This window comes from Cavia porcellus, unplaced genomic scaffold, assembly GCF_034190915.1.
Source record: "Cavia porcellus strain 051 isolate PalLab524CR breed Dunkin Hartley unplaced genomic scaffold, mCavPor4.1 scaffold_24, whole genome shotgun sequence".
NCBI classification, from domain to species: domain Eukaryota; kingdom Metazoa; phylum Chordata; class Mammalia; order Rodentia; family Caviidae; genus Cavia; species Cavia porcellus.
The window spans coordinates 42,593,279-42,619,548 of NW_026947507.1; the positions used below are offsets into that span (position 1 = coordinate 42,593,279).

Sequence of the window (26,270 nt, forward strand, 5' to 3'; positions counted from 1 at the left end):
AAAAACTTGAGACATTCTGAAATATAAAGCTGTTTTATTTTCAAAAGAAATCTGGCCATCAGAGGCTGGAGACCCCAAAGAGTGGTATATTAACTAGTGCTAATTTCCTACTATTTTTTTTTAAATTCTGTGTCATTTCTATCTTTTTTGTTTTGTTTTTAAAATTTAAAAGTTACAACAACAACAAAAAGAGCAGGTGGCACAGAACAACCTTTCCAGATGTCTGAGCTCTGTCCCCTTTCGTCAATGGAAACAACAGTGCTTTCTACCATCACACAGGCCTGCAACAAAGATTAGGACATGAAAATGCTGTAGATCACAAACCAGCAATTACTACAAACTATTACTGCAACACCTGCTGAGAGTGCTTTGTAACAAACTGTTCTAACCCTAACACCCATAGTGTATCTAAGTCTCCAGTTGTGAGCTTTGAAGCTCTGTAATAATGAACTGGAGAGGGAAACCCAACTCATCTTTAACCTGAAGAAAGAAGTAGAGGAGGAAAGGCATAGGAAATGACAGAAAAGGAGAGGAAGGTAATAGTTGCAAGGTCGTGACCTGGAAGTTGAGCGGTCCTTCCCAACAGAAGGCACTGGCCCATTACCTGACACTAGCTCCCACTGGTGAGGACTGAAGGTGCTGCAGTCAGGGCTGTCCCCTGGTGTTCTTTGAGAGACCCCACAATTCATGCATCAGAGGCAGCATTCATGAAGCAAGGTTGGTCTGCCAGCTGAGGGCCTTGGTGGTTTGTAACTGATTCCTGACCAGTGACAGATGCAGCACTGGCCAACAGTGAGTGATCTCTTCCAAAGCCACCCCTGCCCCCCGGCCTGGGTGCCTTGCTTACATGGTAGGTGACTGTATTCTCTCTCTGTCTCTCACTATACCTCTGTCTCTCTCTCTCTCTTTCTCTGTCTCTGTCTCTCTCTCTGTACCTCTGTCTCTGTTTCTCTGTCTCTCTCTCCTGTCTCTGTCTCTCTCTCCTGTCTCTGTCTGTCTCTGTCTCTCTATCCCTGTCTGTCTCTGTCTCTCTGTCTCTCTCTGTCTGTCTCTGTCTCTCTCTCTCTGTACCTCTGTCTCTTTTTCACTGTCTCTGTCTCTCTCCTCTCTGTCTCTCTATCTCTCTGTCTGTCTCTGTCTCTGTCTCTCTGTCTCTCTGTCTCTCGGGCACAGTCTTCCTATGCAGTCCAGGCTGGCTTTCAACTCACTGTGTAGCCCAGGCTGACAACAAAGTTGTTATCTTCCTGCATCAGCCTGAATGCTAGGATTACAGCAAATGAGACCCTCTTGTGATTTCTGGTTGGTAAAGAGAGTAGACGCTGACCCAGATACTTATTTTTAATGTAATTGAAGGGGGAAAAAACCTTATTCCAAAGCTCTAAAAATTGTTGCAGTCATTAGGACGTAATTAAAACCTAGTGTTACTACATAAAATTTCTGGAGATGCTCCCCACCCCCACAAGGCTATTTTTCCACATTACGTTATGGCTCCATTATAAACAGTTTGAAAATATCAGGGTAGCATGTTCATCTATTGCTTTTGCAATTACATTTTAAGAACTGCTTGCCATAGCAAATTCCACTTAATCTCCCTTCTAGGTCTTTGATAATATAATAGCAAGACAGTGAGAGAATAACTTGTTTCAGTGTTGGATGGGTAGAAAGGATGCTTTAATACGCTACTTTCCACTTGATTTATTTGCCCCTTAAAGGGCCTGTTAAAATTTTACTATAGGATATGCTGAAACACTGACATATTTAACTACTTAGAGTCTGTCAGTTTGCTGACCTTTGGCCACCACACCTGTTCCCTGGCAGTGATGTAAGCTGGTTGAGGAGAGAGGAGGGTTAGCCAGTCAGGCAGACAAGGGAGTACTAACATGTTGAACTCTGAAAAAATGTGCAGCACACGCGGTGGTCCTCAGAGAATTCACAAACTGTCAGTTATCTCCCCACCCCCACCTGCTTCCAGTGTGCAGGAGATTTATCTCCCTGTTTCCTATCCTCTTGTGTTTTATTCTTTAATTTATTCATATTTTGGGTTTCTTACAGAAGAGAAACTTTGCAATATTTAAGCTTATGTGTCTGATTTATTTCACTTAGCATTATGGTTTCAGGGTACATCTATTTTCTTACATATTTCTGAAGTCTACCCCCTGTATGGCAGAGGACTATTCCACCTTATACATGTTTTGTTTATCCATTCATCTGGTGATGAATATATAGACTGCTTCCCAGACTAGGCTTTATGAATAGTGCAGCTGTAAACATGGGTATGCATATATCACTGTCAAATGAAGCCTTTACCCTTTCGGGATACCTACAAAGGAAATAACAGTCTAAAGGAATGTCCTGCTTCTTTTTTTTCCCCAATTTTTAGTTTTTTGAGGACTTTCCATCCTGATTTCTACAATGGTTATTTCTACAGTGGTTATACTAGTTTATATTCCTACCAACAATACAGAATGGTTCATTTTTCTCTGAAGCCTTAGGAGCATTTGTTATTATTTTAGTTTCTTTTTTTTTCTTTCTTTCTTTCTTTCTTCCTTCCTTCCTTCCTTCCTCCCCCCACCCAGAATTTTTTTTTTCTGTCTCTTTGAAACAGGGTTTCACTATGTAGTTGAGGCTGGCCTTCAATTTACTTTGTAGCCCAGGCTGGCCTCAAACTTGCAGCAATATTCCTGCCTCAGCCTCCCAAGTGATAGGATTATAGGCATGTACCACCACATTGTTTCTTGATGGTGGTTATTCTTACTGTAGTAAGATGGGATCTCAGCGTTGTTTTAATTTTCATTTCTCTGCAGCAGTGCGGTAAACTTCATCACAGCTGTGACGTGTGTTACATTTGAATTCCCACCGAATGTACCATTTTAAAAAGTTCTTAAAAACATTTAGAAGGGGCTGGGGATTTAGCTCAGCAGCATAAGTGCCTGCCTTGTAAAGCAGGCAGTCATGAGTTCGATCCCCGGTACCGATAAGAAGGAAAAGGAAAAAGACAGGAAAAAAAAAAAAAAAACATTTAGAACCCTATGAAGATGACTTTCTTTGTGGCTGAGACTGGTTAAGTGATTTGGGAGAGAGATGAGAGGAGAAGGGTGAAAGGTATTTGTCGTTTTAGATCATAGTGTTGCTGAATCCTGAAAGAATTGAAAACCTTCCATTCATCTTGCCCTAGAGATGAAGTTGCTGATTGCATTCAGAATGAAGGTGATTCCTGAGCTTGAGATATTGAGATTTCAGGGGGTCAGTATTTTTTCTATCAGTCCTTGCTCCTCATTTCTGTTAGATGTTTTCTCCCAAATTTAGTATAACTGCCTCTCTTATCTGAGGTGGACACAGCCAGTGACCCCAGCAGATGTCTCAAACTGCGGACAGTAATGAAGCCAGTAGTTGCTGTGCTTTTTCCTTGTGCTTACCCTGCATGATAAAGTTTGATTTACAAATTAGGCATAGCAAGAAATTAGCAGTAACTAATAATAAAAGAGAAAAGCTGTAACAAAATACTGTAGTGACAGTTATGTGAATGTCTCTCGCTAAATATCTTAACGTTCTCTACTCACTCTTCTTTTTGAACATGGATAATGGGAATCAGAAGTTATACTTCTGAAAAGGGTGGAGACTGTCCTAGGCACCCCAATAGACCACTCTTGTGACTGATGGATGCTCTGTGTGCTGTCCCGTAGCTGGGGCAGAGCTGAGGTTTGGTGATCAGGAAAGCCTGAGGAATGCACTGGCACCAGATCAGATACGTGGGACAGTGGAACAGAACAGAGGATGCAAAAAAACCTCAGGCACCTCTGGCCATCTGATCTCTGACACAGGGGCCAAAACCAGGCCCTGCAGGAAAGATGAGCTCTTTTGCAAATAGTGCTGGGAAAACCGGCTCTCCATATGCAGAAGAGTCTAGATCTGTATCTTCCACTGTGTGCTAAACTAAAACAGAAATGGATCTATGGTTTAAATATGAAAACAAAAACTCTTCATCTGCTGGAAAAGAAGGCAAGCAAGACTGGTGACCCCATAGGTACAGGCAAGGACCTTCTGAACAGAACCCTCATTGCACAAGAAATAACATCAAGAACCAAAAAATGGGATATATCCAATTAAAAAGCTGCACAGCAAAGGAAACAATCAGCAGAGTGAAGAAACAACCCATAAAATGGAAGAATGTTTGCCAGCTATTCTTAAGACAGAGGACTTATATGTAGAATATATGAAGAACTCAAAAAAAATTAGACACTTCAAAAGGAAAGATCCAATCAAGAAGAGAAGTGAACAGACACTTCTGAGAAGAAGTATAAATGGCAGGAAACTCATGACACAATCTTCTGCATCACTGGTCATGCTGAACTCATCAGCAGCCAAAATAGATGGAAGGTTTTCACTTTCAAGATTCAGCAACACCATGATCTAAAACGATAAGTAACTTTCACCTTCCTCCTCTCATCTCTCTCCCAAATCACTTAACCAGTCTCAGCCACAAAGAAAGTCATCTCTATGGGGTTCTAAATGTTTTTAAGAACCTTTTAAAATGGCACATTCGGTGGGAATTCAAATGTAACACAGGTAACAGCTGGATGAGGTTCACCACCCTGCTGAAGTGCTTGGTGTTTCCTGTGAACACCACTATAGGGGAAGCCCACAGCAGCTTTCTAGAGGCTGAGGGTTTGAAAACCACTGCAGCAAGCCATGGTTAAAGAGCCTTTCAGGCATGAAATGCGTGACATTCGTGTGCCCTGTGCCCCCGGATCTCTGCTGTGGGTCCTTCAGAGCGGTGCCCCATGTCAAGAGAAGCCTACAGTTGGGGGAAGCTGGGCTTAGAAAAAGACTGCACTTTTCCCACTAGCTGTGCTTTATCCCCTCAGACAGGGGGTCCAGTTACTGAATCAATGTGTCCCTAATAACTGTGTGAGTGGGACAGGGGAGATTGGCGTTGGCTGTGGGGGTTGTGTTTGGTCTTGGAGTTCTAACCACAGTCAAGCATCCCTGACCTCAAAGCCTGCTTTCTCTCTGTTGGTTTGAGAGAGAGAGATAAGCATATTTATTCAGCCTGTTACAAGTTCAAAGCTCAAATTATGTCTAAAATAAGAGGAACATATGTGATTAAATGGCTTGGAGAGAAAACTGAACACCAGAATTCATGAGTTTTCAGGCTATGTCACACCTTAGTAATTTACCCTGAGTGACATTGAAAAGAGAACAATAAGACTGACTGTGCACTAAAAGAGACTTAATGCAGTCAGCAAGGTATTTAGAGCGGGTTTTCCGTCGCCTGATACGATCTGCCAATCACAGAACTTGTCCTTATTTTGCAGCAGAATGAGACCATTAATCTCACGTAAGATACACAGACATGCACTTCCACCCAAACACTTCAGAAATTAAGTCAAACTATAAAGGCACACTGACTGCTTTATATTAGGGGAGAGATGATCATCCCATGCTTGGTCGGAGTCTGTAAGCATCAAGAAAACTGGGCGCACTTGGAGAAGGTGGGGGCTGTGACCCACGGGGAACACAAAGGAGGAGAAAGTAGGTTCCTGGTGCTATGTGAGTGTCAGGGTGTGGGCTGACACCTGCCTGCCACCACACACTTGCCCTTCAGCATCTATCATTTTCACGCTTAAGGAGCCCAACAGCCAGAACAGCAACAAGTTTATGGACTAGACTCTCCAGGTCACTTCCAATTTGAAACAATTTTATTTTCTGAGAAGAATTCAATTACAACTACACTGGCTTCATAAAGTAGCACTACTGATTCATAAGAGAGAATATTGAGGCCTGGGAAAGGGGTGCTGATGCCCCCCAGCCCATATGAGAACCCCGCACACTGTGTTCCCAGACCCAGGGTCCCACAGGGACTCTTGGGACCATTTGCCTGCAGCCCCTACCTGGGATCCTCAGTCAATACAGAAAAGGTCTGGGTCTCAGATGGCCTCAGTGACTGTACCCTCCACACAGAGGAAAGTTACACAGCCCCTTTCAGGCTTCCACTTTCAGTGCCACTTGGCTGCACAGATTTCTAAAAGCCTTTGAATAGACTAATAAATATGGAATTGTTCTGAACATCTGTAAGCAAAATACGAAAAGATATTACCCAGTGAATCAACATCCTGGCTTTCTTGCCAGAAATGGGGTATTTGTCTATTAGACTAATGCTCTGAAATTAACCAGGAAAGCTTACCCATTGCAGAATGCCTTTTCATATTTTCATCTATACAGTCATTCTTATAAAATGTAAGAATAATTCTCTATCAGGGTATTCAGGAATCTGAATAGCTCAATTACTTCTAGAAGCAATGTAGTGAGGCAACAGCATGCCAGTTAATCAGTTGGTTTGCATAACAAACTGACAGAGTGTGTGTGCATGCATGTGTGTGTGTGTATGTGTGTGTGCACGTATGTGCATACGCTTGAAGAAAAAGCCAGGGTCAGCTAACTCTTCAAAACAAATGTGAAAAATCAAGTTTTTGTTTGATTGTGCAGGAGAGAGTTCTTGAAGACAGTGACTACTGTTCACAGACAGCCTTCCTCTAGTACCGAGTCTGAAGTCTTGCATGTGATATACTCCCAGTATGTGATATAATCAGCTTATCCAAGAATGCCTCCATGGATCCAAGGCTCCTCACGACCAGCCAGCACAGGGGTCTGGGTTCTCTGGGCCAGACATGCTATGTTCATAAGGAACGCACAGGAAGGAATGAGGCTTTGCAAAGCCTTTAGGAACACAGCAATGGCCCCTAAGACTTGAGTTACTTCTCAGCATGTCTCTTAAAAGACAGAGAGGAAACACAACAGGAACAGCGACCCCACCACCTGGAGGTCCACAGGCCTTGAGAGAGGCTACCACACATCCCAGCTAAGGCTACTAAACTAAATAAACTGTACAGGTTTAAATAGATACTACATGGACACACGGAGGGAATGGGACTCTCCAGGGAAACCCAAGGAGGCAGTCACAGTGTTTGGGAAAGCATGAAGGCCTGCCTTCTGGCTCCCAGCTTTGAAGTCCAAAATTCCATTATTGTCGTTCAGTTCCACCCAGGGTTAGTATGGAGAGAATGACCTGGGCAGACTAACCTCACCATAGACTGAGATCCCAAAAGTGGCATTTTATTGAATATGAAGTAAGAATTAGAATAGCTGCCTGGCTGATGTAGCCTTGTTGCCGTTTCTTCCTGTAAACAATCTCAGCAAGAGGGCAAAAGATTAGAAGGCTCTGCAGAGCTGGGCTGATGACACAATTTCAAAGTGTCAAGGCATCGGGTGCTGTCTGAGCAGAGCTCCCCAGAGGGTGGCGCCAGGCTCCCTCTCCTAGCTTCTCTCCCTGTCTGCCCTGCCTAGGTCCCCTTTTCTCTCCCTCAGCCAGGGAACCTACAGGAGACTGAAGTCCCACAAACTTTGAAGCTGAGATTCCATTCCCAGGCAAGCATCAGCCTCTCTGTGCAGACCAGCAAAGGTGTCTCTCAGACTTTCTTTCCCAGTAGGCACCATCACTCCCAGTGCTTCAGAAACTGTTCACACTTCACATCTGCTGCATACACTAGTCAAAGATGCTCAGGATGACGATCAGCCTGCCTGCACAGCCCTATCTGGAAGCCTAAAGGGAATGTACTGCTTAGACACCATGGTCAGCTCTGTGCATGTGCCACAACAGGGCCACCTCCTCTCTTGCTCTTACAGGAAGGACAGGTATCTTTCTAGTGCTTGGTGATGATGCTGGCTCAGCTTTTGGTCACCATCAATACATCTCCATATGGAAATGCTATTACACACAAGAACATGTGCTGTTGGCACACAGTGCTCTTGCACACTCAGATGCACACTTGCTTGTTTATTGGTTCCTGTGGAGGCTGAGTACCCACTAGCAGGGCTAATATGCTGAACTGGGGCTGCTGGCCCTTTGGATTGTGGCCGCCAATCTGCATGTCAAGACACAGGTGTAGAGCACAATGTTCATCATCACATGCAGGTTGGCAGGGTAGAACCGCCCCTCTGCGTTTGGAATTTTGATAACCCCCCTCTTCCCTAAACCTGCACTTAATCCAGGAAATCACACAGTACTTTAGGCTCAAGTATACCACTACAGGCAAGAAGGGCTTTGTGCACAATCTGCATTTTTATGTTCCTTATTTCTTGCAAAAATAAAAATCAGTAAAAACCTTTATAAAATATTCCATGGGTTGTGATCAGTTTTACCAACACAAGCATAAACAATTTGGAAATTGACGCAAATACTAGGACTCAGTCTAATGTTTTCTTACACTGACTTCTGTGATTATTATACCTCTGGCATGAGGCTGGTGGGTTTCTTTTTATTTCTAGTCAGACCCCTCCAGGGTGATACGTTCAGCAAGGCTTTGAGCACCAGGGGCTTTTGTCTCCCCGACCCCTCTCCTCTGTCAAAAGCCTTAATTAGCTGGTTACTGTAATTATTCTAGCTACTGACACTCCCCATTTTCCTTACCTGCTATTTCCAGGGATCTAAAGGGTTCACCACTCCTGTGGCAAAGGGACCTCATACATTCATCATACATTCTCTCCACCTTTTTGTTTTCCTCTTTTATGATCAGAACAAAAAAGAAGGGAAAGAAATCATCTCTCCCTTCTGTTACAGCATTTGTCTAGACGTCCCCACAAAGCTTCTTGTAGTCATAGGTGGGGCTTTTTCAGTTGTGACTGGATCTACAGTGTGGCACTGATTCATGGTGCAGTACTAGAATTAAGAGTGCTAGGATTAAGGATGAGTGATGACTAAGTCAGTCCACTGACTGGCTTGGCACCGTCCCAATCCAGGTAGCCCAGGTAGAATATAAAAGGAGCAGAAAGATACTGCTAAGGTCCCTTGCTTGCTTTGCTACTTTCTGCCTGCCATAAACTGTTTCTCCTCTGCACTGCCATCCTTCCTTGGAACCAGCCAATTATGGACTGACCTCTACAAAGTGAACTAAAATAAACTTTTCCTCCTTTGAGTGTCAGGTATTTTGTCTCAGCAACGAGAAAAGTAATTAAGCCCCTTCCCTGTCTGGGTTAGACCCAACTACTGTCACTTTCCAATCAGTGATAAGTTTCCATGGCAACCACACTTTCCAGTGCTACCACCAATTTAGCAGGAGTATAGGTATTAAATGGAGTTTTCCCCAACCTCTGAGAGTTCCATCTTCATCCACAGCTATAGGCAAGCTGTTTGTATGACCTGTGTCTGACAGAGTTTGGTCTTTTTTCCTTCTAAATGGCAGAAGGATGAAAGATTTTCCTTGCAGGAATTGCTAATAAAGAAAAGCACACCAATATACTTAAAAAGGTAGTGGAAGGATGGATCTGAAATAGAATGTGTGATTGGTGGAGTGTAAATAGATAAATGGAGAATGGCTGGGAATGGTGGCAGCTGGGAGATTTACACCATGGTCAAGGGTACAAACTCTGAGCTAAGAGTGCAGGAGATAAAGATTCCATCTGTGTGTGGGCCTTCCTTATCTCCCTGAGCCTCAACACTCTCCCTGCAGCAGACAGACATTGAGATGCCTCATGCAACTGTGTAGGGAAAAAAAAGACATAAAAAATGCTTCTCACAGTGTCTGGTACACAGTAGGAGTTCAACACATGGGAAGTGCTATGTTGTCATTAAGGCAGAGGTGAAAAGAAAGAGTGTATAAGTAAGCAATCACACTGTTGAGCTTGTTAACACTGTGTGGCCCAAGGACAAGAGTATGAGCAATATAGTTGGGGTTTTGATTACCAGCCTTTTACTCTTGGGCCATTAAGTTAAGCTGCGATTACAGAAAGATTTTCATCATGGCCTAACTCCAGGTTCAGAAGCATCTATTTATAGCTCTGCTGTAGAATTAGTTTAATTTTTAAGAAGAAACAAAAAGCTATTCATGGACTATGTGGGGAGAGAACAAGGCCTCACCAAGGGGCAATCCCTCCCTGTAAACCAGCACCATGCACAGTCGCCCACCGTGGGACAGACAGACCCCAGTCCCTTCTGGCATACTGGCTGGCAAACAAGAAGAACCAATCCCCCCACCCTGCCACTGAAAGTCACCGGCTGATCTGGAGAAACACAGGCTGCGATGATGGCTATTGAGGTAAAACGCACTTTGATGCTGGTGGTGGTTTGGTGTTTCACTGATCCTGCAGGTCTAGGGCCAGTGGTCTATCATCTCTTAAGAGGATAGCAATATGCAGTGTAGTATCTATGGGGGATCTCCTTCTAAGGGTGGTAGCCACTGTCGATTCCCCATCTTTTTGTTTTGAAGCCCTGTTTCATTTTCATTGTTTTTTTTGGGTTAATGTTTGTTCTCTTTTGTTTTGTTTGATTTTGTTATATCTGATGGCAAGAGCAGCTATCTTAAAGATAGCAAGACATGCTATGGTAGCCATTTGGATTTATAGTTGGCTTGTTTTGAAGTCCTTTATTGTATTCATTGTTTTGTTTCTGTTGGTTCTGTTCTGTTCTGCTCTGTTTGATTTTCACTATGTCTGAAGGTATCTGCAGCTATTTTGAGGACAACAAGAGGCATTAAGGTAACTATTATTTTTCATTTTTTTTATCGGTACCGGGGATCGAACTCACGACCGCCTGCTTGCAAGGCAGGTGCTTATGCCGCTGAGCTAAATCTCCAGCCCCCAAGGTAACTATTATTGATTTCATATTGTTTTGAAGTTCTGTATCACTTACACTGGTTTGTTTTAATTGGTTTTATTCTGTTTTATTTTCCTTGGTTTTATTGTCTTTAAAATAAAAAAAATTTAAATTTTCAAAAGAAGCAGCAAAAAAAATATGGGTTAACCATTAAAGTATTCACCATTCCATATTCCCAGTACCAATCAGATCTATTTCAATTCTTCTGTAGGAGCAAGAAAATCAAGCATACACATATTTTATAGTACTTTCCTTATTGTACAGTAAAATTTTATTTCAAAAAGAAAATTCATATTATAACAAATACATCAGTATGCTTATTCTTCAGCCAGCTCCCTGCCTCCACACATCCTCTCAGCATTACTTGTGCCTTAGTGGGGAGCTGAGAGATCCTTCATAAATAACACCCAGTCAAGCCTTCAAGTTTAAAAAGATAAAAGCAGAATATTAAGGTAACCTATAATCCCAACACTGGGAAGGCTGAGGCAAGAAGACTGCAGTGAGCTTAAGATCAGCCAGGGCTATAGAGTGAATCAGAGGTCAGCCTGAATTATATAGCCAGACCCTGTCTCAAAAATAAGCATGCAAAAAAAATGAATGCTTAAATTTGTAAAATTTCATTTGTGTCAATTTGGTGATCAATCTCTATTAAGAACTCCTAAAATTGGTAAACAAAATATTCTGGTAACAATGAGTCTTTATTACTACCTGAACTGGCAAGAAAGTCAAGAAAATTCATGAAGGTCAGAAACAAATCCAGAGAGGTAATGTGGTAGTGGAGTTAGAATTTTCCATGGAGCTAGACGGTAAATATTTCAGACTTTGCAGATTATACACCTCTGCTGCAATCATGGGTCCATGACACTGTGGCACAAAGATGTTCATAGATAATATGTAAAAAGAAACAGAAAATGGGCACAGCTGCATTTCAATAAATTCAATTTATGTCAGTGAGCAGAGCAGAACTTGGCCTGTGGGCATGGTGTGGCAACATCTGCAGCATAACATGGCTTTTTATGATTTTCTCTCCAGAAAACATATGTGGTACATGATATGTGGTGTATTGTCGCATGATGGTTCTGATTTCTTCACATCTCTCTGTATTCCCATATCCCTGCCTGAGGATGGGGGATCTCATGCTGAACTGACTCTTAGCCAAACCATGGGACTTCCTTTAACCAATGAGACAACAGTGAACAGGGCGTAGTCACAGAATGCGGCTTGTCCTCTCGTGCTGCTCCTGGGTTCTTGTGTCCACCAGCAGGTGTATTAGTCCAAGCCAGTGTTTCCCACATCCCCATTAAGAAGCACTCTCAGGAGCCAGCACCAACCGCCAGACATGAGAGAGGCCACTGGAGACCAATTTGCCCCACTAGGTGACTGTGGCCACCTGGGCAAGTCCCCACAAGACCTATATGACAGCCCCCAAGAGAGCTGGCCCAGATTGCTGAATTAGCCTGCCTTAAGCCACTAAATTTTAGGGCATTTGTTTTACACAAAAAGCTAAATATTACAGTGCATAGGAAGTTTATAATCTTCTAAAACCATTCACCAAGAGTCAAACAATACATTTACAGAAATGCTAAAGAGAAGAGTAAACAAAAATAATTTTTTGTAATTCATATTCCCATTTTAAAAATGCCAGTAGGGACAAGCCCTCCATGTTCCTGCCAGCAATAGGTCAGAGTGAGGACTTCCTACCTGAGCAGACTTCTTTGTAAGTAGGATTGGGAGTATAGCCTCCTGCAAATCCCACTTGCGTCGAATAGACACCTTTCAAGATCCAGAATTTCCTTTCAGCTCCCCAAAAACAGCCCATTCCTGCAAAAAACATCAGACAGTGATGAAACATGTTTCCCAAACAAGGAGCTCATTACCCATTACAAGTCCTTCCAGCTAGGAAAGAGATGCTTGTAAGACCATTTGGTGATTAAAAATGACTGATTCCAGCTTATATAGAGAGAGAACTTTTAACATTTAAAAATAATTTTATTTAAGATTATTTGCATAGAATACCTTTTGTTTTCACTGGACAGAAACTTAGAAGGCCTCAGATTATAGTGGATTAGTAAATCTACACCTTTCCCCAAAACATCGTTTTTGGAAAACAAGTTTATGAATATTTTCATACTCAATTCATCAATTATATCGTATTTAATGATAAGTTCCCTGGTCATTTTTTAAATTTTTATTTAAAGAAAGACTAAACAAAACAGAAAATGGGTAGAAATAGTACATACTTTCAAAGAAAAAAGTAAACTAAGAAATCACTACTTGATGATTACAGATTATCCTCTTACAAATAGTTAATCAAGATACTAAAGTGGAGCATATAAAGTGGGGATTCAAACAGTGAGACTGCAACCAGTTCTGTTCAACTATCCAACAAAAACTTAGAAATACGGTTATCAATCCTATACACTTAAACATACATGCAGTTATCCATATCTTCAATTATGTTGAGATTGAATAAACCCAAGCAGGCTAATATCACTCTGAACAAAGAATAATACTATTGCTGGGGGCCACATTATGACACTCCAGGATCAGCATTAGGTACTTTAGTGTCTCTTTTTCTTCAAAGTATTTGTTCATTTCATCATGTGTCATAAGATCAGTTCTCATAAACTGTTTATAGGTTCTACACATGCATGAGTCTTAACATGCATTTCTATCCTTTCTATGTTAGAGGGAGAAACAAAACAAAGCAAGACAAAACAAAACATATTCCTATAAACACCTGAAACGAAAAAGACTTATAAGACCATTGTACAAGGAGTTCTACCATAGTTCCTGGTTGTCTCTTGTTATCTTCAATAGAATTGGCTATATCATCAGACATAGTATAATTGAATATATCAGTACATAACAGTATTAATAAAAACACAACTTTGTATATAGTATAAAACTTCAAAAACAGGCAGTAATCAAACCAGAATGTGTAGCATAGTGAGTCTTGTCATCTTCAGTGTAGTTGCCTATACTCTCAGATACTATCAATCATATCAATTTTGAATAAAATCTGTCGATACCAAACAGCAATCAAACAAGCCAGATTTAACTAAGATCAGTCATGATAAAACAGTATAAGTCATATAGGGCTACAGATTAACATAATAGGAAATTAAAGATGATTACTGTGCTATATCCTGATGTTTTGGGGATAGTTGTCTGTGCCCTCAGATCTAGTGCAAGTAGACAAACTGGGACAGAATAAAATCTATCTAAGCAGAGTGGTGCAAGTAATATGGGTTTTAAATCCTGATACACTATTAACAATACGGCCATCTTTTGTAAGACTCTCCCTTCCCTTTAGTTCCCTGGTCACTTTTTAAAAAATACTTTAACAAAGACATGTAGCACTCAGTGACTTGTCTGAATGCAGAAATATCCAAAATCAATATATATTTATGCAGTATTTCCAATTAAAAATGTCATATATCTGTTCAATTATGATGTCACTATTAATTTGCATGTGCTAAGTCATTGTTTGCCCAAACATATATTCTTCTGAGTTCTGTTACTGAATGTAATAAATGAGGAAGGTATGAAAAAGCGGGAGGGAAGGAAAGAACAATAATAAACAAACACAAAAATTGCATTCCATTCAACTAGAAAACATCGTTTATGCCCATAGTTATTGGATTCTTTTGAGTATTGGATAAAAGCCAACACGCATCTCCCAAGAACACATGTAGAAATGTGAGAAGCATCACACTGTTTTCCCTTGGGCCCACCAAAAGCACCCCACATTCTCTACCATAAGTTATCAAAGTGTCCAGTGGAGCTGCTAGTTTGTGGCTCACAAATGTAAGAAGCCTGCTACCTCTCTCAAGCTTTATGTAGCTTTGCCAAGTCACATATAGCTAAGATCCTGGGGGAGCAACAGCTGGTAAATTAATATGTGCCTCCTATTCTGACAATCACTAGCTTTACGAGCTTTAATGACAAAGCTGTAAGAAAATTTAGTTTACTGACATTCTTGACAGCTGTTAATAATCTCCTTTAAAAATTCAAAGCAACAACAACAACCAAAAAAACAATGTGAATAAAGTTATACATCATCCAAAAACATTCTACTTGCTAAAATGTGTGGGGAAATCCTACCAAAAATAGGTTAATAGTTTAAAAATATGAGACAGCCATATAATGAAATTCAATGCAGTAAAACAATTACTGTTGGGATAACATTGCAACATGGAAATATGCACATGACTGTATCATAATTATCTAAGGCTAAATTAAAAGAGAAACACACAACTATATGCATGTTCCTATTATAAATGTAAAAATGTTCTTACCAAAATAGACTGGAAGGAAATATACTAAAGTTATAACCATGATTTTAAAATTCTGAGAATATAAGAATGTTTTAATTTTCAAATTTTCTGTAATAGATTATTACTTTAAAAATGAAAAAAAATATTCTCAAAGAAAGCAAAATTCCAAAGATATAACATAGCATATACATTTTTAAGTTACCTACTACTATACCATTTATAACCCTTGTAACCATCACTCTCAACCCAATTTCTCTCCCTAAAGTAACCACTAACTGGCTTTTACAGTAATCTCATCTTACGTTTCTCTATGTTTTTAATTATCCAACTATCCACCTCATGTTATATTAATCATGTTAATGTTCTAAAATGCTGTCTTTAAGTCCTTTTAAGCAGCAAGTTGCCCTTTGCCCTCTGAAGAACATGAGCTTCCCACAGCTCAGCTTCTGCTGATAGCATTCTCATGGCACAATTCAGTTGTTCATGTGTCCTCAGAAGACAACCTGCTGCAACTGATGACTAGACCCAAGCCTTCCGCAGACTCAGGCTGGATCCCTTGTTAAGACCGAGGAGGTGCTATGCTCTTTGATCAAGGAGGACATAATGTCTCACTATCTCTTTTGTGATGTTAGCATCCATGCATGCTCAATGCTTAGAAAGTGTTTCTTCTTCAAGGGTTGCAAAATGGTGATCTTCTGTCATTCCTTTATCATTTATCAGTTGAGATACACTAAAAAGAAATGCTCAGTGGGGGCAATTCATAATGAAGGAGAGAAATGTGTGACTATGTCCATTTACTTAGCATCTTCAAGATGATGAGTTTACCATCTCCAAAGCTGACCAGTTAGTTCTCACCATTATACACTCATTAATCTAGATGCGACAATTAAGGCTCTTGGCAAGCTTTATGGGTCAAAGTTTCCACAGCAAGACCTCTTCAAACTGGCTCTGGAATCCGTTTGTCACAACTTCAGTTGTCCTTTACAGCTTCCTTGCTTTCTGATTTGACCAGCTGTTCGTGGATCCTCTCGCACATTTCCCACTCCACAACCAGGGCTGGCCACTTCTCTAAGAAGCCTGGCACCTTTAAATGGAAAAGGTATTTCATGACCATGACCCAGGTATCACTGATGCTCACTGCAGAATGACAAGCCAGGGAATTCTGGTGGACTGTGTAGCTAATGTTGCTTATGAAGAGCTAGTCCCATGGGGGCAGTAACAATCCATCACAAAATAGAGGTCATGACTTCCGGGAGAACATGGCGGACAGATAACAGCAACTACCGGAGGCTCTCTGAAAACTAGGCTCAGAAGCCAGGTATGGTGCGGACTAAAGAGACATAAGCAGGTGGAGTTATGCTCTGCTGACTCAGGAACGAACTCGGCTGAGAGAAACCAACTTGGAATGCAGTCCTGGTGCTAAAACAGGAACAGAAAAGCCTCGCTGCTGAGGCTGGACCCCACGCCATTTGGGTTTCCCGCCGCGCGGTGGCTGGCTGCCTCTACGTCGGCTCGGCAAGGAGAGAGACGCACGGAAACTCTGAGAACGGGAGTCTGTGAACGGAGTCGAAAACAGGACAGGCAGGGAGGCATGTTCTGACTTGTGGCGAGGTGAGTGAGAGAAACTGACACTCCACCACAGTTTGACTCCAGCGGACTTTCTGGGCCCGGGCAGTCCTGTGGGAGCAGGGCGCGCTGGCGACTCCAGCCACACATTCCCCTGTCGGGCGGGATTGGTGAAAAGTGCCTGGCCTGCGTGACGCTGCTGGCGGACCCCGTAGGCTGGCCCAACCCAGATCCCAGAGCCTGACGGAGGTCGGGAGGGGCGGGCCCCCGCGTAGGCTGCCTGGTGTGCAGCAGTGAGTGGAAACACCTAACCGGCACAATTCGATCAGGCTGTGGCTGACAGAGAGAGAAGCTAGGCCTCTCATATAAGCTTGCATATATAAGGAACAGAGAATATGGGAAGAGGCAGCAACAAGAAAGGCTCCTCGGCCCCCAATTCTGAGAAACAGGCAATAACAGACACCGCACCATTACACATAAGGCGCCATATAGAGAGCCTCATAGACCAATTCAGGAATGAAGTTATCAATGACCTGAAGCTAGAAGTATGCAAAATAGTTAGAGAAATACTAAGCACCACCCAAGAAAAAACAGATGGTGGAATGGAAGAACAGAAAAAGAGGGGAGAAGTGTTTGATGGAGAAAACAGGGAAAGCATAGAATACGTGAAGCAGGTTCAAAGGGACTACCAAGAAACTAAGAAGTCTATCGAAGACTGGCATAACAGCTTGAAAGAAACTAAGGACAGACTATCTGAACTGGAGGGCAGAATTGTAATATGGGAGAATGAAATGAAAAACTTCTTAAAAATAACAAAGAAACAAACAGCAATAATACAAAGACAAGAAGATGATAAGAGGAGCCATAACTTAAGGATTAAGAACATAAAAGAAGAAGTAGGGACACAAACAAATGAACTACAAAAGCTACTCACAGAAATAATCCAGGAGAATTTTCCTAATTTAGCAAAAGGTAAAGATACTCAGATGTATGAGGCATACAGGACCCCAGCTACCTACAACCCAAACAGAGCAACACCCAGGCATATAATAATAAAAATTCCAGAAATTCAATACAAGAACAGAATATTAAAAGCTGTCAGAGACAAGAAGCAGACCACTTACAAGGGAGCACCCATCAGAATTACAGCAGATTTCTCTGCACAAACCATCAAATCACGAAGAGCTTGGGGGGAAATAATTCAAGCTTTGAAAGATAATAATCTCCAGCCAAGATTGAGATATCCTGCACAACTGTCCCTCGAAATTGATGGAAAAACAAGGTGCTTCCAGGATAAAGAGGAACTGGGGGAATTTGCAACCACCAATTCAACTCTACAGAGAGTATTGCAGGATATTCTAAAAAAAGAAAAATACAAAGAATCCAGAAATAATGGAGGCCACAACGAATGGAGCAGAGAACAAAGTGAAGAAGACAAACTGACAGCTACTGACAGAATAAGAGCTCAACAGAAATGAGGCAGAGAAGATTGGATGATAGGAACAGCTATTTTGGAGAAAATGACATCTTAATAGGTAATACTGATTTAGTATCATCTTGTTTTGAAGTCTCATCTAGCTTTTGTCCTTCTGTCTCCAATGGTCCAAATAGGTTGTATCTTACTGGATTTTATTATGTATGATAGTATAAGCAAAAACCTTTTAAAGACAAGGAGATTATACAGAAACCATTGTTCATTTTCTGTTAGTTGATTCTAAATACTCTGTAATGCTGTCATTCTCTTGAATGGTTTTACATTGTTTTGATATACTTAATGCTACAGTATACGAAGTTGTACTCAAGGATTTCAAGGAAAGAGATAATATGGTAACTACTTTTAGGTCAGGATTATCTGGTGGTGAAACACTATTCTGCTTAAATGGTTATGTTTTGATCTGTGCTGTTTCGTTGTTATGCCCTCTTTTATCTCAATCTCCACTCCATTATTTACTTTTTTATTTTTATCCTTTTAATTAAAGGAAAAAAATAGCAGGATATATTATAGTAACCCACTTTGACTTTCCATTACCTCGATTTAAAGCCCTGTATTACTCTCACCATCTGGTTTTTAACTGATGTTCCCCCATTCTGTTTTGCTGGATAGTATCAGGTTCGAAAATTTAGGCATCAGCTGTGAAGATAATGAGATTCATTATAACGCCCATTCTCATTGACTTTTATCTATTTTTGAAGACCTACAATGTCTCCAATGTTTTGGTTTTGTCGGTTTTATTCTTTACAGTTTTGTTCAATTGTATTGTAACTAACAATATAGGCAATTCTATTAGAGATAGCGGGAGGCATTATGGTAACCATTGTTGATCACCTTGTATTATGTTTTCACATTATCTATTATGTCCACCCTTTTGACTTGACCGATTCTGTTCTGTTATGTCACATTTGGTTTTACTCTCTTCCAAAAAAGTAATAAGAACCATGGGAGCAATGAAACCCAAAATGTGTAATAGTCATTGTACAAAAGAGAGGAAAAGAAAGTGCTCTGTACTATATAACTGCATGTATATTTAAGTGTATAAGATAGAAAATGATATCACAGAGTTTTATTGGATCATTGAACAGAACTGTTTTCAGTATCATTGATGGAATGTCCACTTTACAAGCTTTAATTTTGTGACTTGAACAATTATTTCTAAGATGACAATATGTAATCCATTAACTAGTAATTTCCTACTGTTCATTTTTTTTTCTGCAAATCTGTATAACTTGTACCCTTTCTCTGCTTTTTTTTCTTTTCTCCTTAAATAAAATTAAAAAAAAAAAAAAGAAAAAAAAAAACAAAACAAAATAGAGGTCATACCTCTAGGATGGCACCCAAGCAAGACCAGAGAGTAAAAGCAAGCTTTGGGAATAAGTAGCCAAACTCCCATGGAACGCATCAGCACTGTCCGACATCCTTCCCTCACTGTAGTCCTATGGCTATATGGGGATTGTGGACACTCAGCTGGAGGAAAGAAAAATGCCTGTTTTGCTTTGTTTTGTTTAGAAATGGTTGGCTCACTATGTGACAGCAAGCTTAAGATACAAAACAGCATCCCTAGGGTGGCTTAAAAGATAGTGGCAGGGAAATCCTCCCACCCAGTAGCCTTCAGGCAATGAAGCAGTGAGCCACCTTGGGTGGAAGATGGAGCCCATGTAGATTCATGACAGTAACAAATGGCTTGGGTGAGTGGCCAGAAGCCAAGAACAAAAACTGGAGGAGAAACAAAAGCTCAAGATGCACACAAGAGAGTAAGCAGGCACTGTGAAGATCTTGGTAATGCGTGCTAATGCCAGCCACAGAGCAGCCACCATGAGAGGGGACCAATCTGCAAAGCGGAAGCAGAGGACTAGTAGATGGGATCAGTCAGCCTTGCCCTGGTTGCCCCCAATGCTGACATGAGGGGCACAGGGAAGAAGTAGCCATGGTAACAGAATGGAGGTTTCACATGGACCCAACAGCAAGTCTAGACACCCTCTCACCAAGTCTAGACACTACCTCCACTGACCAAGTGATGGCCCAGCAACAAAGACTCACCAAGCACCCTAGTTACCACCATTCCTCAAGGGAACCAACTAACGCAAGGGGGCAGGGCCAGGGAGTAACTGGGATACATCCAAGCTGAAAAGGCCAGCAGTGTTCTGACATGTATTCCCAGGTGACTGCAACTTTCTGCCTTCATGGTCTCAACCAGTGACCATTCCACAGAACACCACAACATGTGACTCACTTCACAGCACAGGTGACACAGCAGTGGCCATGACCACAGCTCCTCCTGTTTTATTCTCTGCACAGACCCAGAAGCTGGTGTTCTGGGACAGCACTGGATGGCTCTGAGGTGTAGTGACACCATCAACTCAGAAAGGGAACTCCAAAAAGGGTTGCATCCTTCAGGACATGCAACATGCATCAAAAACCCCAAAGATAGTGACACACTAGACCTCAAAAGATTACACATGTTCACAAGCAAGGAGTGCAGACAAGAATGGCTCCATCTATCATAATTCCCAAAGACCCATCAGGACAGTGTGCTGCCTGCCACCTAACTCTTAGTCCTGTAGGAAAAGAGATCTGGGTCCCCAAAAGGGTGTACTTTCATCAGGGAACATAGCGAGAGCCTATGGAGTTCCATGCTATAACAGCTGGCTATGTACAGGTACAAGGAGGGATGAGGAGGCAAAAAAAAAAAAATCTTGTCAGGTATAACCAGCCAAGAGTGGCACGTGAGGTTATGCCATGGCCTTGCAAGCGTTTGATGTTTTCTAGCTGGGTGAGTTTTAAGTGGTATCTCACTATGATTGTGATATATGTTTGGCTAGGTTGAGCATATTTTCATACTGTATATTGGCCATTTGTGTTTGTCCTTTTGTAAGTTTCCTTTGTCCATTTTTCTATCATGTTGTTACATTTTTCCTGTCTCGTTTGTTGTAATTTTAATGTTTTAATCAATTTTTGTCAATTATATTTACAGATATAATTTTGTGTCTAATTTGCTTTTACCTTCGTTATGATATCTGTCATACAAATGTTTTAAATTTTAATGTGTCAAAGTTGTCTTTTTTTATCATATGATTTTTGTGTCTGCACAATAACTATACATAATGTTTGATATTTTCAGAAGCCTTTAAAGTTGTATTCTTTATTTTAGGTTACTGAGATATCTAGAAATAATTTTTGTGTAGGCTGTGAGACAGAGACTCAATTTGTCTTTTTCCATGTGGATAATCAAGTATCCCAAATAAATTGTTATTTGTTAAATAATCCATTTTCTGTCACTTTTATCTATTACACATCTCTAGTAGTACACCACTTTGAATAGTTCTGATTCTGATATCTCTGTACTGTTTTTTTTTTCACTCATTTATTCAGAAAGTATTTAGACAGTGCCTAATATATTCCAGGACATCCTGTAAGCTCTTGGCGTACATAAGTGAACAAAATAGACAAGATCCTATTCTTTTATAGGCAACACACTCCAGGGGGAGAAGACAGATAAGAAATACTAAAAATATAAATAAGTAGGTGGTATAGTAAGTGCCCACTTACTATAGGCACAAAGAACTATGAAACATAAGAAAAGTGGAGCTGGGTCAGAAAGATCTTTAGTGATAGAATTTTCAATAGTGTTCAAGGTGGACCTCAAAGAGATAACTTCAAACAAAGGTTCAAAGCAATGAGACTGTCAGCCATCCAGATAAAAGGACAGAGGAAAGAGCCCTACAAAGCCACCAACCCTGTGCCTGCCATGTTGAAGGGACAGGAAAAAAGCCAGGGGACTGAACCAGTGGAAACCATTGGCACGCTGATGAGGGGAGTCAGATTCTGTAGGGTTTTTTGGGATCATGTGAGGACTCTGGGCGGTATTCTGAGCACAATGGACAGCACTGTTGCATGCTGGAAGGGAAAGGAGATGACTAAACTTAGGTTCTATAAGGATTGCTCTGACTGTCCTTTGCAGAGAGTAGACAGAAGTGACCCAAGCACTGAAGCAGGGAATATTATCAGGTGACAGGCTGTGGCAGTGGAGACCAGGGGGTGGCAGAGGAAGATAGGAGCTGAAATCAGACTCTGGGTGCATTTCTGAAGATTAAAAACAGAGTCTGAAAGAAAGAGGGGTCTGCTTGACTCTAGACATATGCACTTGAGTGCAGAACACTGAAGATGCAGCAGTTTTGCAGCAAAAGGCAGAGATTCTGGTAGCTCCATTTTAATGAGCCATAATACCTAGTAGAGTAAGTCTCACTTCAAAAAGTCTTTTTGCTATTATTGGCCCATTACTATTCCAAATTTAGTTTAATATCAGCTTGTCAAATTCCATGAAAATACCCTTTGATGATAATTACATTGAACTTACAGATTATTCTGAAAATATTTTGTCATATTTATAATATTGAGTCTTCCTGTCAATGAATATAATATTCTCTATTTATTAAAATCTTTTTGGATACCCTTGAATACCATGATGTAATATTCTCCAAAGGTCTGATAGATTTTATTATATACAGTTCTATGTATTCTGTTATTTGTGTAGCTATTATAAACACTTTTTTCTGTTTTTTCTTATTGTTTAATTATTACTCTTATTGTTCTCTTATTTAAAAAATACTGTTTTTTCTCTTATTGCTTACTTCTGCAGTATAAAAAAATCAGACTCTTGCATGCTTTTCCTATAGTCAGAAAACTTCAGAAATTCTATTATTAGTTCTAATCACTTCTCTCCACGTTCTCTTTAATGCCTTGTAGAGAAAACCATATTTTGTACAAATGACAGTTTTATACCTGCCTATCCATAATTATTCTCTTTACTTTATCTCGTTTTATTGCATTGGCTAAGTCCTTGCACACAATTCTGAATAATAAGGTGACAGTGAGAATCTTGTCTCATCCTAACTTCAGTGAGAATGCTCCAGTATAAGTCTGTGGTGTTTTGGAAGTTTGCAGATAATATACTTTATCATGTAGAAAAATTTTCCTTCCATGCATACAATTAGGAGCTTTTTATCATGTATGAGTTTTAAATATTAGCAATGTCTGCATTCTTTTAGATGATCAAATAATCTCCCTCCTTTAATATCTTAGGGTAGTATATTATATTAATAAGTTTTTCTGAAACATTTGGCAATAAATCTTACCTAATTTAAGCATTTTAATGCTGAATTACTTTTGCCATTTTATTCAATTTTTCATTTATGTCCATAAGGCAGATTTGTCACATTTTTATTTTCTTGTATCCTCCTTGTGCAGAACTGGTATCGAGGCTTTACTGGTCTTATTAATAGGATAGGCAATCCTTCCTTCTTTTTTATCCCTCTGTGCAATAAAAGAGGATTATTTCTCCACTGTAATTATGGCAGAATTTTCTGAACCACCTGAATACTGTGTCCTTGGGGTGGAGGAAAAGAGGAATTAGAGGATGTGTTGTTTCGTTAACGTTTGTTTACTCGTATTTTCCAATTTATGTTTCTGCCTTTAGAAATTTTCTTTGCAGACTGACCCCAGGTTTCACTGATCCTCTTTACTTTTCATTTTCTAGTTTTGCCTTTTTTTATTATTGTTTTGCACTCTACTGTTACTTCATTCCCTAAGAGTCACTGATAAATTTATTTATTTTTAGTGTTTTCTTCAATTTTTTATTTTAATTTTTTTCTAATATATGTACTTAAGATTATACACTTACTTTAAATTTTTCCTAGACACCCAAAATATTTAAACATGTAGTACTCTCATTAGTATTCTTTTCTAATAGATTTTCTATTTTATTTCCTTCATAATCCATGAGTTACTTAGGTGTGTATGTTTTCTTCAAACATGTCTGTTTTTAGTTTGTCCCAAAAATTAATTTCATGAGCAAATTTATAGTCCATGTATTGATGCTGCTGGCATCTTTCTAAGCATTAGACTGTCTGCAAATGCCTTGAAATTTGCTTATGCAGGCTCACAGAGAGCAGTGGCACACATGCATGTGACCACATAGGCAAAGGCAAGAGGCAAGAAGATGCCCCCACCTGAAGGTCATCAGCTCCCAGGGTTAGTTTGTTGCTACAGTAGCAGCCACAACAAGAGACAGGTGGCCCTAGAGGACCTGCTGTGGACCACAAGAGGTGTCTCTTGGAGAATATATCTAAATTGCACTGTTGAGAAGATTTCATTCAAGATGACTCTAGCCTTTAGAAGTCACAGATTAAATGAATTCACTTGCCATTACTACCAGCCTCCTCCCCACTAACTTCTGGAAGATATCACTTTCTGTGGGAATGAAATTTTGAATTAAACAGAAAAAAGATTCAAACTACATCATAGCTGAAGCACCAAGCAGATTTAAAGAATATAGTGAAATTACAATTGTGTCAATACATGAAATTTAAAAAAAAAATTTTTGTCTTTTTCGTTTTTATCGGTACCGGGGATCAAACTCACGACTGCCTGCTTCTAAGGCAGGCGCTTATGCCGCTGAGCTAAATTCCCAGCCCCGAAATTTAAAATTTTGACACTGTTATTAAAATCACTATTTTTGGTCAAATCTCAAGTAACAGAAAGAGAGAGAAAGATTGAGAGAGAGAGAGAGAGAGAGAGAGAGAGAGAGAGAGAGAGAGACTTTCCAAAAGTCCTGCTGGATATTTTCTTTTTAAAGAATTATCTTTACTCAAAATGTTTATGTCCTTTCTTATGAATATCTGTATCTACAGAATTTTCCATATTTTTAGAAATTATTTTTCTTTAAAATTTGTGCTATTCATATGAAATACTATATTCAGAAAAAAACTCAAAGAAATCCCAAATTTTCATTAAGCCCTTTTCCAAAACACATTGTCACTGCAATTTTTTACCTGACCAGGAAGAATCTGTGACTGTGTTAATAAAACACTATTTTTCTAAAAATATAAGAGACCGACCATGACAAGCATGGCATTCTTGAAGGAAGTCTCCCCATATCCACTGTGTCCTTATGGTCACGACACAAACTGGCCAGCTAAATCTGCTAATTAGTACGGCCCACTCTCTGCTAAGCAGGGACCCCTTTCTCCAGTTCTTCATGTCAGGTACGGATGAGTAACAGACCCTCCAACAGCAGGAGGCCTGGGAAGAGCAATCTGTTGGCAGGGTAGAAACAACAGGGAAGCCGGTTCCACTAGAGCACTTGTGGCCACCACCTGTTCCTCTGCACCACGTCCAAACGCCCCTCTCTTCTGCTTGATCCCCACTTTCAAGCTTCCCAGAGAATGCAGCCACGTTCACAGTAACTTCCAGGGTTACCTAGGAAGCATCCTGGGAAGTCCAGCTGTAGAACAGGGATGACCCAGCCATCGTGTTGCTGGATTGCATGCTTCCCCTGACTCCACTGCAACTGCTGACAGTGGGAGGGACAAGAGCGCTCTGCGTGGTTTTGCTTTCTGTAAAGTACACCTTTATACTTAGGTCAGACCATATGTCATCTGTTCAAAATGGCTCTTAAATCAAAAATGCGGTCCTCACCATCCACCTAAGAAAGCTCCGGAAGATGCTCATTTCCAGCTCCTGATAAAACTGCCTCAGTTAGGCTCCCTGACATCTTACATCCCGTAGGGCCAACACCAAATGCACAACAAGCCAGTGCCTTCTGAGGTCTCTATCAGATCACCTGTTCCCAGATCTTTATAGTAAAGCAGGAGGGACCATCATGTGTCTCTCTTCCTGGTCTCAGCTTCAGTAGTACCTGGCCCCCCATTGTCTCTCTTTCCTTGACTAGCAGGACAAAGACAACAGCTCCCCCTCTTCATTATGTCCTCTTTCAAACTTGTCACTTTTTATTCCTTGAACCCACAGATAGGCAAGATACTTAAAGAAACAATACCCTTGATTCTAAGATTCTACTTCTAAAACCTTGCTGAAAAGAAATATTTTTTAATTAAAAGTATTGGTTTTCAGAAATCTAACAAAAATGTTTTTTAAAAAAAGATGAACTGAACAGTATAAAGGGAACCATTAGGAGTGGAAAAAGGGGGAGGGGGAGGGTGGATACAATCAGAGCACAATACAAGCATGGATGGAAAGGTCAAACCCACTGATTTGTACAAGGTGGTTTGTAATTATAACAACTAAAAAATGTTTCTTAACAGCCTATCTATTAAAAATCTGAAACAACTTCCACTTCCAGTATTTTATTAAAGTATCTAATAAACAATGCCCCACCCATAATTTGAAGTAGACCATTCTGCATCCATCTTTCTATGATTTAATTATATGGACAAGTATTAAAAATAAAACATTAAGAAGCAAAACATCAGGATAGAAAAGAGTA

The 26,270-nt window shown here is 40.4% G+C and overlaps 1 protein-coding gene across 10 annotated transcripts in view; it reads right to left on the minus strand.

Moving 5' to 3' along the window:
- Msra (methionine sulfoxide reductase A) overlaps positions 1-26,270 on the minus strand; it is a 333,241-nt gene that overhangs the window by 147,477 nt on the left and 159,494 nt on the right. For 9 of the 10 annotated variants that reach the window (XM_023561460.2, XM_063234965.1, XM_063234964.1 and 6 more), the window contains one exon: positions 12,350-12,469. The exons of the other annotated variant lie outside the window; for it this stretch is intronic. In XM_023561460.2, the coding sequence (XP_023417228.1) occupies positions 12,350-12,469 (120 nt within the window). The remainder of the gene's footprint in view (positions 1-12,349; positions 12,470-26,270) is intronic. 10 annotated transcript variants of the gene reach the window in all.